This window comes from Haemaphysalis longicornis, unplaced genomic scaffold (assembly GCF_048455015.1).
Source record: "Haemaphysalis longicornis isolate Haplotype H1 unplaced genomic scaffold, Haemaphysalis longicornis Haplotype H1 scaffold_9, whole genome shotgun sequence".
Taxonomy (NCBI): domain Eukaryota; kingdom Metazoa; phylum Arthropoda; class Arachnida; order Ixodida; family Ixodidae; genus Haemaphysalis; species Haemaphysalis longicornis.
Window position 1 is genome coordinate 50,025,123 of NW_027526460.1, and position 15,015 is coordinate 50,040,137.

Consider the following 15,015-nt stretch of genomic DNA (forward strand, 5'->3'; position numbering starts at 1 on the left):
TGTCAAGAAGATCGCAGCCGCATTAAAAAGTATATAAAAACACATGTGTGATACTCCAAGAGATTAGGACCCGGGTCTCCACAGCTGCAATCCAGTGCGCCATCCCCGCACATTCCCAACGGTAGGGCAAAAGGCGGGAGCTTTGAAATGCCATTGTGCTCGTTTCGTCAAACTGGTAATAGAAACGTGAAAGTTGTGGAATAGTGTGCGCCACGTGACACGTGAACGTGATGGAACGTGAGTAAAACAGGTGCAGGCAGCCCACGCAGAATCCTGGTTTTATGGTAGCTGTGGGGTGAGCAATCCTTCTTGCTGACGTAATTCGCGCCGCAACACAAAAAAATGAAGGATCAGAAAGACACGCAGAAACGGTGTAGCAGAAAAGAGAAGGCAGTCGAAGTGATTCCAGCCAAAAAAACAAAGAAGAAACCGAAGAAAGAGACGCAAATATGATCTACCAGTAAGCAAGCTGCCGCTAAGTATTACCGCGTTTTCGCCTTTACAGCGCATATTCGGACTTGGGTGCCCTGAAGAATATTTACATTAACAGGGAGTGTGGCATCTGAGACGCGTACGGAACACAAAGCCAACCTCCGGAGTTGACGTCAATGCCAGACGAACTTGTTTACTTAGGGTATTTTTCAGCTACTAACCGCGATCGCAGTGAATCTCCGGTTGTTTTCAACATTATGTGAAAGTTGCTCTCGAATAGAAGCTGCTCTAAAATAGCCTAAGTGACTTGGGTTAGCGATTCGGTATCCTTTACTGCCACAGTTTTTGTGTTTGAGATGAAAGCGTCCCATTTTCGGGCCATCCGCTGCCCCCAATTACGGCTTCTTCGCCTCGGTGACGGAGCAGCTTGCCAGCCGCTCCAAAGTTACCCAGATATCGCCAGCTTCCGTCAACCTCGGCCTCTAAGATTCAGCACGAGGGGACCACAGGTTTAGCAGGCCTAAAGCTACAGAAAAGGGCCGTCGGTCTTCTCTGCAAAGGGCAGTGATGCAACGATACAAAAGCACCCCAATCAAAATCATTGGTGCGTGATGTTGCGGCCACCATGATCAGGTTGAAAAAAGACTGAAGCGAAAATAAACGTAAACAATAAATATTGAGTTCAGATTCTTGCATCCACAGGCGAATCCAGACTGACCAGGTATGGGAGGGGGTGACGATACTACATAGGTAGCGCAAAAAGTTCGGCTTCTTGGTATATAAATTTCAACCAGTAGCGCGGAAGACCAGGGAGAAACAACGATGTACAGTGATAGCACAGGCCTGAGTTAATTCTGTGCGTGTCTACTCGCTGTTTCTCTGTGGTCCTCTGCACTGCTGTTTGAAAGAATACTGCATTGTCCAGAGGTGTGCATGGCTTCGAGGGCGGGCGCTGTGTGCCGTAATTGTAGCCTTTGGAACGCTAGTTTCAGAAAAGCTTCAAGGTGGGTGGTAATGGCTTCTAATGGAGGCATCCTCTTGGAGAGAGAGAGAGAGAGAGCATTATTCTACAAAACAAAACAAAAGCAAATAAGAGCACGTGTTCCGGTGTTGCATTTCAGGATTCTGTTTCAGCTAGCTGCTTTCTCTGCAAGTTCCGTCAACCGCAGTTCAGTTGTGCTGCTGGAGGTGGGCAGTTCTCTCTCGCACTCCACATGGGAAGGGTTGGAGCTTGGCCTCCTGTTGGAGTGTTGCTTCTAATCATTTTGTGGAGTGGAAACACGTCAATGCACTGTTTTGATGAGCCGAAGGTAGATTGAAATCCACCAGGCTTGGAGGCCTTTCTCAAAGGAAGCTTTTACGTTCGGCCGGATGAGTATCACATGAACAGTTACACCACAGACACGCTCGAGGTGTTTCATTTCTTAACCGTGCAACGCGCTTTTACTTATGTAAAAAAAGGGACGGGCGGAGAGAAGCCAGAGATTGTAGGCCGCCGTTCCGAGCTGCTAATTCTTTTTCTACTCCTAGAGTCCTACTTCATCACCTTTTTCTACATTCTCTCCCCCCGCCTCCCCCCCCCCCCCCCCAATGAAGATACACGCATCATTCTCCCCCTGGGAAAATGCAGGCTATTATAAGCAGAAATATAAGCAGAAATTATACGCATAAATATTATAAGCAGACCCCCCTTTGAAGGCCCACTGATGATTCATGTCCATTCCAATCAAAATGTAATTGCTGAGGGGAGCTTGAAAGAGTTGATCGCTGCCTTCTTCGCCTACTGTTCCGGAGAGACCAAGCTATATGAAGGAAGCTTGAGGTCCTCCTTGAAAAGCTCCTTCCACAACGTTTCTCCTTCTACTTGGGGCAGAGCCGTTGGTCCATATATATCGCGGTTTGTTTTAGCTTTTCTTTAGTGAAATACCTTCTCGATGACAAGGACGTTCCTGAAAACAACTCGTCCTTTTTGTCAAACCTTCTTCTCATGTGATGTCCCTATTTGTGGTATTTTGTGATGCCTTCAATTTGTCTGTACAGTCCATTCCTGACGACTTTGAATAATTCGCATAGAGTCTTTTGATACTGTCTGGAGTCTCGAGGGAAGCATATCTGTACTTGTCTGAAACGATTTCTGCGCAGAATGATTGTATGTCTTCGTCTAAACAATGGTGTAATTGTCCCATAGTGCTAAGCCCTCCCCGCGGCCGAGGGATGTACTTCTGTAGGGTACACGAGGTCTCACCATCTTTTGATGGGGATTCCGCTTGAGATTTTCTAGCTTATTTCCTGGTGGTCGTTTCGGCCTGTAATTCGGCGTTTGTAGTAGAATCTTTGGCCGTCTTGTTCTGGGCACCGACCGTGGTATCGGGCTCGACAGATGGTGGTTTGTGCGATTTTCGTCGCGGAGTGGTGAACTTGGACCCTCGGTAGTCGCGTTCGGATAATCTTGGAAGTGATAGCTCCTGGCAACATGGCAGTGTCGCTTCCACTTGTATCAGAAATACCTCCTTCATCATAGCTTAGTGTTGCCTTCCGCTCGGGTGAGTTTGGCGTAAGGCTGGGGTTTGGGAACATGTTTTCCAGCTCAAACATAGGCGATGTCATCGTTCGGGGCGTTTTGTTTGACCATGCTCGGACGCTTGTTGATTTGGTCCGTGAAGGCTCACGAGCGAATGATGATTCTTCATTCGGGTAGCTTGGACATTCGATTCCCGGTGCTGCTCCGGCGGGGACGTTGGTCGGTTGTTGGAGCGTTTCATCCCTTTTTTCAATGGGTTTGAGCTGTAGCACCTCCTTACGGGCAGGAACGTTTCGGTCAGTCACTGCATCATTGCTCGGTGAATCGTTCACGTTAAGTATGACGGACGTCTTTCCTTGCTTTGGGATTGAGTCCGACTGAGACATGGTGCTTGGCTGTGCTTTAACGATGGTCTTGCGAGATGACACCGCGGGCGTCTCCTCCGGTGGCGGTGTGCTGCACGCATCCGTTGTAGAACTGCATCCTTGCAGCGGCGATCGCCTGCTACGTTCGAGCGTAATCGGCGGTTGGAGCCACGACAGAGCACTGCCTTACTGTTGGGCAGAATGCTCTCGATATTGTTCAGCACTTTCTTTGGAATTGCGGAATCCAGGGGTGTTGAATTGTAAATTCGTGGCTTCCGGCTCATCCTGCACCCTGTGCACAACGATACCCGTAGAGGAAGTCACAAATCCGGTGGCGCTCACTGAGGACTCGGCTGCTACATGTTCCTCCTACAGTCCAGCACCGATGGGTAGCGACTTTGGCGCCGACTGGAAAGGGAGCAGCCGGGGTCCACCGGAAATTCCTTGAGGTGACGGTATGATACTGGCCACTGGCGCTTGCAGAAGGCGTTCTATCCGTGGTTCAAAGGACACCATCTTGGAGCGAAGTTCGGCCAGCATCTCGATGGCCAGGTCGTTGTGCTGGACTAGAGCTTCGAGCGCGGGACCAGCCGCCGTAACACGTGGGGCAAACTCCCCGTAGATGTTGACGAGTTCGGCGTTACCAGAAAAGAGTCGACCATGCATCTCATGAAGTTTGATGATGTCCTTTTCGTCGTCGAGCATGGCCTCGTTTAGCTGTCTCACGTGTCAGGGTAGTCTCGTCAAAAGCTTGATCTTGAGGTGGTCCATCGTTGTGGCGGTCTTCTCTTCCCCCATGTCATTCAGGGCCATACGTTTCAGACGATTTCTCCCCCACTCGCAGCGCGAGGAGGCGAAGTAGACAAAATATGAGGCCCTATACCATTCGTGCGTAGAGAGAAAAGGCGCTTCCGCACGGGATTTCGGCACCAAATGTAAGGAAAGGGACGGGTGGTGAGAGGCCAGAGATTGTAGGCCGCCGTTCCGAGTGGCTACTTCTTCTTCTACTCCTACTTCATCATCTTTTTCTACAACTTAGAAGCGTATAAGAATTAAAAGGGCACCCATTGGTCTCTTATTTTTCACGACTTCATCTCTTGTCTCCCTTGTTTACAGGAGGCGCTCAAGTACGCGAATATATTCATGTACACAGTTGTGCTCGTGGTGAAGGTAAGACTCATTGTTGAAACGTTCGTCACATCTTAGTTTAAAGCTTCCGAGGTATTCCGCTTACGTATCGGGTGTATGAATCGGTCATAATATGGTTATACAAAATTTGCACCCCTGAATCTGTAGCCCAAAAATGCAAAACAAAGAAATACCGCAGAAAGAATCTGCGTAGAACTAGGTAATCGTTTAATAAATGTGGCGTGTAGGATTCCTGAGGAAGAATTTGAGGGAATCTGTGTGTGTGGGTGCGCGTCTATGCTGTCTTTCGTCCCCGTCACGCTTAAGCCTATTTTAGTCTCTCTCCGTCCAGCAAAATTAACCCCATGAAAGCAGTTCCGTAAAAAAGTTGTTCCGGGACTAAATTTGGATTTTCTTCTGCTTAGCGCGGCCGCAGAGACAAACTGCTAGGTTTTTTTTATTGCGCCATTTTGCCCCAGGGCATCAAAGGAATTGTAAAAAAAAAAAAACAGTGACAATTGTAGGACGTGCAGTTCCTTCTGATCCTATCACTTGGACGCTAACCGTTCGATAGCTCCCTGATAGATGTGTTTATCGTGGCGGCATATGTTACGTCACTTGTGTCCACATTAATTATGCCGCTTTAGCGCAATATCTGAAAAAAAAAATTACCCATTGATTGGGTTTTCGGGTTAAGAAATGTTTTTCTTGTTTGGAATAAAACTGAATGAATTTTCCAAGCCTGGTTGTTTCAAATTGAACAAAGTTGTGTTTGGTAGTCATGGCCCCTTTAACCGGTTTTTAGAACTCCATCGAGCTCGTTTTAAGTTCGACTTATGAAACCCAGAAAAAAAAGCCTCCCGTAAAAAAAAACAAAAAAAAAAAACCTTTGGAGCAGTTGATTTGTAACTCTCTTCATTGCGGTAGCGATCGCGTGAGGATATTACGACGTGCTGCCCAGGAACGCATCTGTTAGTAGATACTCGTCTTGCTTGAAGCAGGAACTAAGCGAGAAAAATAAAAGTTAGAAGCCGGAATGATGAAAGCGGACGATAAGGGACCCCAGCAAATACGCATGCACGGCAGGTTCCGAGTTGATGGACCTTCTGCTGGCCCTGGTTCTTCTAATCGCAAAAGCGGCCACGCTGTTTTCAAATTCCCGCTGGTATGCATGCACTTTATAACCTGGGGCCCTATTCTCGACTGCACAAATTCCCGGGAAATTCGCCATGTTTTTTGCGTAAGCACAACGTAAGCAATCAGTGACGTGATGCACCTATAGCTCTGACGACATGCAGGGTAATTTGACGCTTCACTCATAAAGATCACACCCAAGGTATCAAATAGTGTGCATAAAAGATACAAAAACACATGACATGTACTCTAAAAATTAAGACGGTAGCTGAGGCTGTCAAGAGAAACACATTTCTGCAGGTCAAAATTGGCGTCCACACCACAAGGCGATCGAGTAACGTTGATTCAAAAGCGAGCGAATGGCGGATGTCCAGCTAATGAACACCACACAATTTTTTACCGTATCTATTTATTTATTTCAATCGCTTTTAGTAACATAGCTGTGCTCTGTGCTTCAATGCAAGCTTTGTTGCGTTTTCACCTTCCCGGCCTGCACCGCCGCCACGCCATCGTCTGCTGCCATGATACAAGTGTATAACGTGATCAGAGAAAAAGACGGCCGCGACCATCGCTTGTATGACACACAAGAGCAGCGAAGCGCTACGCCTGATAACCGCGGAGCGTACCGATGTCGCCGATTCACTCATTCGTCAAGTTCAACTTCAATCAGCGCTGTAATGGCCAAAAGAGTCTCTTTTCTTTGTTATTTTTCTCTTGAGTTCGATCATGTGACCCAGCAGCTTACTAGGACGAGTGTGGACAAATGCCATGCATGCATTGGCTTCTCTGTGTCATGGAGAGGCTTGTACTGCCCTCTGATGTTGCGGTTACGCCAAACAAATAATTTTTATTTTATTTCCAAAGATATTGCACGTTATTTGTATACTCCGTGATTTCTGACTTAGAAACAGTTGAAACTATAATTTGTTTCGGTATAAAACATGCTTTAAACCGCATGCATGCGAAACTGCGCCTGCTGCAAATTCGCGGACATTTCGCGGCGCCGAAGTTCGAGGAAATTTTTTGCCCTATTTTACGCCAAAAGCAGACGCCATTTTCAAGCTGTTACGTAACATTACGTCACTTTCACTCAGGCTGAAGTTGCCAAAGCGTGACGTGTCGGTCCGCCAACTGTTTAAATTACGTCACACCTTCTCTGCCAATCACATAGAGCACGTGTATTACAAGCAATATTGTTGAATAGCAAAGACAGGCTTACGTTGTCATGTCCGGTGTAGTTAGACTAGTTTTTCGTTTCCGGCCAAGAATTGTGCACTCCATGTAGAGAGAACTAAGGCAAACTGTAGAACTGTTGACAGTAAACGTCATGAAACGTCTAAATGACGCCAGCACTTGCAACCGCTTTGTCAACCGGAAGCACGTGACCAAAATTGAAAGCCAATTAGAAAAGACTTCGGGCAAATTCCCAGATTTCCCGGGAATTCGTGCAGTCGCGAATAGGGGCCCTGGCGACATTTCTTACTCTGCGGCCCTAGCGGTGCAGGCGAAGCGGATTTCAATGCAGGGTCCGAATGCTTATCCCAGCACACCCACCTGTTAAGTGTTCTCTTCCTGAAGGATGTCGTATGGGTACGGATAGTGTCACTAGATAAGATGCAGAGTACAGTCACTAAGGCACGCAAGTGAGCAACAGCAGCCATTTTGGTGTTTATCAGTGTTGGCATACTGCCGCTTCTGCGGCCTCACCGCTAACTTTGGCAAGGTCATTTGTAAACAACACTGCCGAAGACGCAGCAACACGGCATCTTTAATTGGACACACGTCTGCTGCTGAAATACTGTTACGCGCGTTATTTTTGATTCGCATCCAATCGAAGCCAGTCACGCGCAGCCGCAGAGCAGGGGGGACAAGCTAAGATTACCACAGTTGACCTACTAAAACGCCCGAACCATAAAATGGTAGCGCCCATGAACCGTCGCGGTGTAAACATGTGTCACGTGCTGCGAACTGATTAATGAGCACGGCGGTGGTACCGAATAATAGGAGAAAAGACTGCCATACTCTTCACCCTTATCTAGTGACACTACATACGGATCCTCCATAAATGGCGCGCAACTTTCGGCATTATCTTTTGCCTTGTCCACCCATCTGTAGTTTAGCCTTTTCTTGAAAGTGGTCTCCGTTGCGCAGATCTCGGTCCTGTGCTGCATATTCATGTTCCTACACAACTGGGACACCCTGTGGAAAGAGCCTGACGGGCAACAAGGACACGCATTCGGCGTACCTGCGGGATGGCCAGGAGGTTACCCGCGGGAACAGCCTAGAGCTACAGCCACGCAAGGAGCCAGTAGTGCGGGTGGCGATACAACGATGACCGACCCCTCCGAATAGGCCCCTCCGATGTGGCGTGCCTCGCAACAGGCCGCGCCGCTGCCCTTTGCTGAGCGTAGACAACGCACGCGTGCTGGACTTGTAGTTACTCAGACACGCGTTACGATTTTCGTTTGCCGCGAAGCTTCCGCGCATGTAATAAAACGCCCACATGAGTGCATGTGTGGGGCATGGCATCGTTTCCTTGGCTTTCCGTTTGGTTCAGTGACTCTAGACTCTGTAATTACAGCACTGTATAGTGGGCAGAACACCGGACACCTTGGGCCAACGTTTATAGGCGCCGTGCAGTGAACAGAGGGCGACATTGAGCCGCGACACCCAGCGCCGCCATCGAGGAATAAGAAGAACACTGGGTCGGCCACCGCTCGCCAGCGTGCTCGGGTTTCGGTTGCGCTCCTGCTTGGCGGCACTGGATCAAATGTAGTATACGCAATTTTTCTGTTTTATAATAATTAAAACATACTACAGCAATTCTACCGCACCGTGCTAGGAATAGACTGAAGGACTGAACTGTTGACTACGCGTACTAGGGAGGAGGGCAAGCGATATAACTTTGCCATGCATAGCCAGAACGCAGGTGGAGCCTTTCGTGCGCACGTTTTCACGTTTCCACATAGTTTTTTCAGTGAATTTGTGTTTCCACTAGACAGCACAAATTAATTAGCTGTTCACAGCATTGGAAAGAAGCCGTTTTGTTCGCATACTTGAAATCGGACCACCGTGGTTTCGCGATCGAGTACGGTGCCCGTCTCACAGGATCGATTGTTTGGGTGCAGTGAGGTGTGTACGCTGCGCTACGTACTAGTAGGGCTAGTAGCATTGACTTCAAAGCAAGTATAATTACCTTAAATACGCGGGCTCCAGTGGGGATCATGCGGGTGGGATGCATCGCGAACTGCGCACCAACTGGCGGAGATTTTCGATTGATTGTGCGGTTCAACTCGCCGACGCCAGACAGGCTATGAGCCGCGCCGTAGTGGAGGGATCAGGATTAATTTTGACCACCTGGGGATCTTTCACGTGGCCAGGATCTCGAACACGCGGGCGTTTTCGCTTTTCGCCTCTATCGGAAAAGCGGCCGCTGCGGCCGGGAAACAAACCTGGCGACGATTTTCAATTTCGCGGCTTGAATTATCGGCAACCATTCCCACAATGCGTCTTGCTCCTCGCCCCTGACAGTTCGTATCCGCTGGTGACAGTTCGTCCCACCCCGAAAACACGGAGCGAGCACGTTTTCTTGCTCCGTGCACGAAGTCAATTATCGCCTCAGGATCGAAAGACTACAACCTCTGTGTCTTCCGACTCCTTTTCCGTGAATACATTCAGAATGTACAGCCGGTAAAAGGCTTGTCTATAACACAGCGTTCCTACTCTCAGCCCTATCCTGCCCCGCCGGAGCGGGATTTGAATAAAACTACTGCGGAATTCTGAAGTATTAGCCCATCGCTTTTGCCTCCGACATGTTTGGAACGAGTATGTTTCGGAAGTTTTCGGATGTAGCTGGTTGAAGTTGAAATCGCTGTTATAGACAAGCGTTTTACCGGCTTACACGGGTTTCGCTGCAAGTCTACCTCTTCCTTTTTACGGGGTAAGCAGGGCCTCTAAATATTAGAATAATCATAAACTCCGTTTATTTTTTATTGTTCTCTGAAGTTGCTGTTGCGAGCCCCGTTAAAACGACGGCTGAGTGTTACGTGCCGCATGAAGTTTCATTATAAACGCCACGGAAGACACATGCACAAAGCAGAAAAACCAACCTTCGTGCAAATACTGCCAATGCGTGCGGTATTCGCTACGAGGGGAAATTTATTGTAAGCTCACGAGTATTAACAGCTGGCAAACCGATATAATTTACTTTGACAGCAGCATGTAATCTGCTTGTTAGTCATCGCCGTTGTATTTGCTAAAACTTTCACGGAATTGTGCCACCTGTGAGGCTGTGACCAGCCTTCCCAACTCGGACGATTCAGGGCAGCGAAGGCGGTAGCTTTGCTTCTGCGCTTTGTTTCTATTTAAAGGAGCCATGAAGAGAAAACACAAGTTTGGTTCATTCGAAAGATTGCCTCGTTAGAACCATAACGACACCACTTATAACGCAAACTTCGCTCAAATAAGCTACATAATTAGGAAAAACGGGAATGGTCATGCGACCCACCAGCTCATTTCCCGCAACAGAACCTATGCCGTCACATGGGCTAAGCTCTGCGATTGGCGGAGGCCGGCAAAAGCAAACGCATGTTAGGCAGGGCTTACAGCTTGCATAGCGAGCTAAATGCCCGTAAAACATACTGCACATTCTTTTTATGACAAAGAACGGTGGAATAAACGGTTGAAGGTCCGAACGAACTCGCAAGCGTGTGCGCCAATGCGTACGAAACTAGCGCGCCGGCCGAGCTCTACATCTCGCCGTCGCGCAGACGAATTTTCGGGTTCGAGGCTCTTCGGGGCCAACGAACCGTTCCAGCACGCACAGCCGCGACCTTGCTTCGTATCGTAATCCCTTCACAGGAGGTTGGCCGTCATATCGCCAACCAGCAAAGGTAAAAATAGAAACGAGGGGCGTAAGGAACAGCAAGAAGCGACGAGATAGTGCCAGTCGTCGCGTAAGTTTCGAATGGTGTTGGTTTGCTGCTGTCGTTACGAGCTCGTTTCCAGTTTACAACCACTGAAAACTTCAGTTTGTTCAGTTACGGCAGGGACCCTTACGTTAGCTCACTCCTGGAACATGCTGGCGCTCGTTGCCGACTTCGTCAAATCGCTCTGACCTTGGGGAAAAAAATGCCGTAAACACCGCGCATTGACGCTCGTATCTTTCTGGTCGAAGCAGAGAGCTCGCGCGAACGGCTTTCCATACACGATACCGGCCAACTGGCATAAGTGATACTGCTACTGAAATTGAACTATTATTAACCGTAATCAAAATACGGCACATACGTACCAGTCTATATTCGTCCGTCGCGACGGGGCTGACGAGGCAGCGGTGCCGACGGCTGGGCGTTCGTCTGTTGTGGCTATCGCGGAATGGTCGCTTTCACGTCCACCGCTTTTCCCACAACTCTTGCCGCTCGTGCACTTAGAAGCATTGAGCGTTTTTGTGGTGTGAGGTTGTTAAATGCAAGCCCGAGCTCCTCGGCGAGAGTTTTGTTCTCCGGATCAGGCGATTCCATGACTAGGGCTGCGGGTGCACTAGGTTTTACTAGTATTTTTAAAATGGCCGCCGTCTCGATCGACTCCCGCGTGTGGGTGCTATATGGAGTCGACATACTAAGTATCTGTTTCATGGACCGGCTCTATGACGCCATTGTACACGTCACGGAATGTTCAATTTTAGCGGGAGATTTAAAATTTTGGCTTAAATTGCCTTATGTATCAGTGAATAAAGCATCATTTGCTTCCGGGAAAGCGCTTGGGGTACTATGAAACACCTAATCTTTCGAATAAAACAAACTTTTGTTTTCTCTTCATGGCTCCTTTAAAGCCTCTCTCTCGGTCGATAACACTCCACCCTGTCGCCGTTGCAGCGTATTCCGCAAACCAGGGATTTATACACACCCCCCTAACACCTCCCAACACCCCCCCAGAAGGACTTCGACACCCCCCCAAAAAGGTTCCGCAACCACACGCACCCTGCCTACGGATTTATACAACACCCCCCCCCCCCCCCCCAAACATCTTACCGACACCCCCCCCCGCCCAAAATCGTAATTCTGCATAAACCCCTGCCGCAAACTTGAGCCACTTACGCGCACCTAACCACTTGATAGACGCCTTTGCAAGGGCGCGTGCACAGTGCCTAAAGCGGGCGGCCGGCCAGGATGGTGCGGCTCGGCCCAACGTTTATAGAACCAAGGTCTATAAACGTTGGCTCGGCCTACCCAGTGTTGCGCGGAGGCGCGGTAGATGGCGCTACGTCCGCTCGGCAAACTTGACTGCATGCTTGACTGCACGGAGCCGATAGTATCTCCCCGTCGCGGCCATGGAGAGAAGGCGGACAGCCGCGACTCTCTATAAACGTTGGCGACTCTCACCGCCGCGGCGCTGCGGTTGAGAGTTGCGCTAGGAGGGCGAGCGAGCGTCGTCTGCTAGCGGGGATCGTTCCGCTCGGCAACTCCAGTCCTCGCCGCTTTTGGCTGCGTACTGAAAAAGAATGACTGTTCTCTGGAGTTGCTCATCATTTTGTTGCTACCGTTGCAGCTCGAGATCTATTCGAAACGAACGGTATTATGCAAGGAGTCGTGTACGTACGCCCAGGGATTTGAAGCGGTGGCTAAAATATCAAGAACGACAGCGTTTTAAATGAGCTTTCGCGTAGCAGTGGCTGTCAAGCCTGCACACAAATTCTCTTGCTATGCCAATTGCGCAAATTTATTGCATCACGAATGATATTTCCTTACACGACTGTTGGAGCAGCTTCCTAGCTTACCGGGGGGAAGCCTAATGAGGATGCGAAGCACCATGGGGGTTCCGTGTGGTTCCATTGTTGCCGTTATGCTGAGTGATCTGGTGTTTAGTAGCGCCAGAGTGAAATACGCGTCCGGGTCCACACCGGCGGCAAAGGCACGCAAGTACTGTTGTGTGACGGTGAGTAGGCGGTGGTTCTCGAGGCGCCGAAACTCGTCCATCATGTTCCTGTTCGATGTTGTCGTCTCTGTGGTAGAATCGGTAGTCTTCGTCAGCGTTGGTGAGGTAAAGGTTGTTGACGTTGGTGCACTGGCTGAGAGCAACGTACACGCCCTCCTCTTCGCAGCTTTGTCTTCTTCTTCTTCTTCTTCTTCTTCTTCTTCTTCTTCAGCGGTTCCCCTACGGGAAGATAGCGACGGTGGTAGAACGCGAAGCTATCTCGTGATGGATTCTTTCGTTGGCCAATTCCTAGGGACATCCTGCCACAATCATTATCAGCGGTGCCTGCCCTCACAAAAATGGATTAGGAATTTCTGATGAGTTTTCATGGAGATCTTATGGAGTCACAAGAAACACGGCAGAAACTCATTATGAACTCTGAGCTTGTGGAGTTGCCACTATAAAAAAATCAGCAAAATTTTTATAGCTACTTCTCCACACAAATTCATTAAGAGCTAACTCTTCAACACCTCTATAAATATTCTGTAGAATTTCTACAGTCACTTTTCCATAGAATGTCTGGGAACTTAAACAACTCAAGGCCTCTATAAAGACTCTGTAGAATTTTTGTTGTGACTTCACCATAAAAGTTCGTTAAGAGCGAACTCATCAACATCTCTATCAATATTCTGTAGAATTTCTCCCGTCACTTCTCCATAGAAGCTCTGTGAACTTAAGCAACTCAAGGCCTCTATTAAGACTCTAGAATTTTTGTTGTGACTTCACCATAAAAGTTCATTAAGCTTCCACTCATCAAAGCCTCCAAAAAGACCCAATAGTGAACTCTATTTTGCTTCAAATGGAACTCCTCAGAGGACAAGGTGTACAAGGCCGAATTGACTGGACGCCGGGCCATGAGGACATGAACACCGGAAATCGGGCTGCCCACGAGGCAGCGCAGGAGAGCATCGCTCGTTCCTCTCCACCGAACTCCTCGTTGTCCTCTTCCACGCCCCCGGCTCTTCTCCTGAACCGACTTAAGAAGGCACGACAACTGACGCTGCGTATACTCCACATATAATTCAGAAATGGACCCGCAGACCTGAAGGACGAGAACATTGCTCTTATTGCAATATGGGCGTCAAATCTGATTTACACCATCTAATTTGGTAATGTGTATACTTCCAAAAGCATCGAACTCAGCTTCTATCACGTCACACCCCGTTTACCTTCCCTGATATATCAGACAACATAGACCGCGGTGAGCTTCTTTCGGAGTTTGCTAGCTTCGCAATTAATAGTGGTCTGGCGCTAGTCGTTTAGCAGGGCGACGCCTAATTCGTCACACTGACTCAAAAACTGTGAAGTGTGAATAAGTTTGAAATGTGAATTAAGTGTGAAATGTGAACTGAGTGTGAACTAAGTGTGAACTGTGAAGTGCCAAGTGCGAACTAAGATCATATTCTATATATCCCCCTTCCCATCCCAACCCCTCCCTCATTGGCTATGGCCTTCTTTTCAAATAAAAGCTTCAACTAACTTCTCAAGGCCGACTGGCTCGTCTTCAAACTTTCAACTTGGCTTGACTAAAATAAGTACCTGCGCATGGTGGCCAGCAGCAAAATAGAAGTGCTGAAAAATTGTTTCGCACAAAACGCATGCACGTACTGAACATTTTCTCTTTTGCTCAATTTTTAATTTTAAAATCTGCAGAAGATGTTTGTATTCCTCTGAATGTTGAAAATGTACCCAGCTAGTAAACTAGAAGCGCTATTTTGTTACCTGTATTACAAACACAATGTGGATGAGAATGCTAATCATGCACTATCTGTGTGAAGTACCCGCGCGTGAAAGCTATATTAGCGAGCGTCCCCATTGTCTTCTAGAGACCAAAATTAGCACATCCTGAGAAAGTCCTCAAATAAACGTTTTTAGGACACCAAGCGCACTGATGTACTGAGGATGTCCTGCGGACATCGCAAAAGCTTCGAGGACGTTTGGACCTTTTGAGGACGTCCTGAGGACATTGTGTGTTGTCTGGGATGTCGTCTGCTTTCGGATGCTTTGTGACGCTGCGTCGACGCTGATATCTGGCGAGCATAGACATCGGCGTAGCTCTCGCGTCAGCTCACGTCGCCGTGCATTTGCCGACACCGTCAACGCGGGGCGATGTCGACGCGCGAAAGTGCGGAAAATGCAGTACAAGTGGTTGCGGCCGCAGAACAAAGCGTAAAATTACGGCGCCCGCAACCCCACGCCAGCTGTATTTCCACCGTAGACCCTGAAATTGTCTTCAATGCCGTAATCTAGATTGTCGGTACAGTTACTGTTTCCTTAAAAAAAAAACCCATGCTCAAGCTTTTCATGTATATAATTGGCAACTAATATCTGTATTTACCAATAACTTGTGAATCTATTTCGCAACGCGTTTTTATCAAGGTAGGTGTCATTTCAGGAACTAGTTTTTCCCTCGGACGAACATGAGACAGGAAAGTCGCTAGGCGGCGAGTCAGTTGTATTAAC

At 48.4% G+C, this 15,015-nt stretch overlaps 1 protein-coding gene across 1 annotated transcript in view; it reads left to right on the forward strand.

The window, feature by feature from the left end:
* Positions 1-8,160, forward strand: part of LOC144153176 (uncharacterized) — a 52,671-nt gene extending 44,511 nt beyond the window's left edge. The window contains exons 7-8 of the mRNA XM_077684825.1: positions 4,435-4,488; positions 7,732-8,160. Coding sequence (XP_077540951.1) covers positions 4,435-4,488; positions 7,732-7,932 — 255 coding nt within the window. The 3' untranslated portion in view covers positions 7,933-8,160. The remainder of the gene's footprint in view (positions 1-4,434; positions 4,489-7,731) is intronic.
* Positions 8,161-15,015: the final 6,855 nt, after the last annotated feature.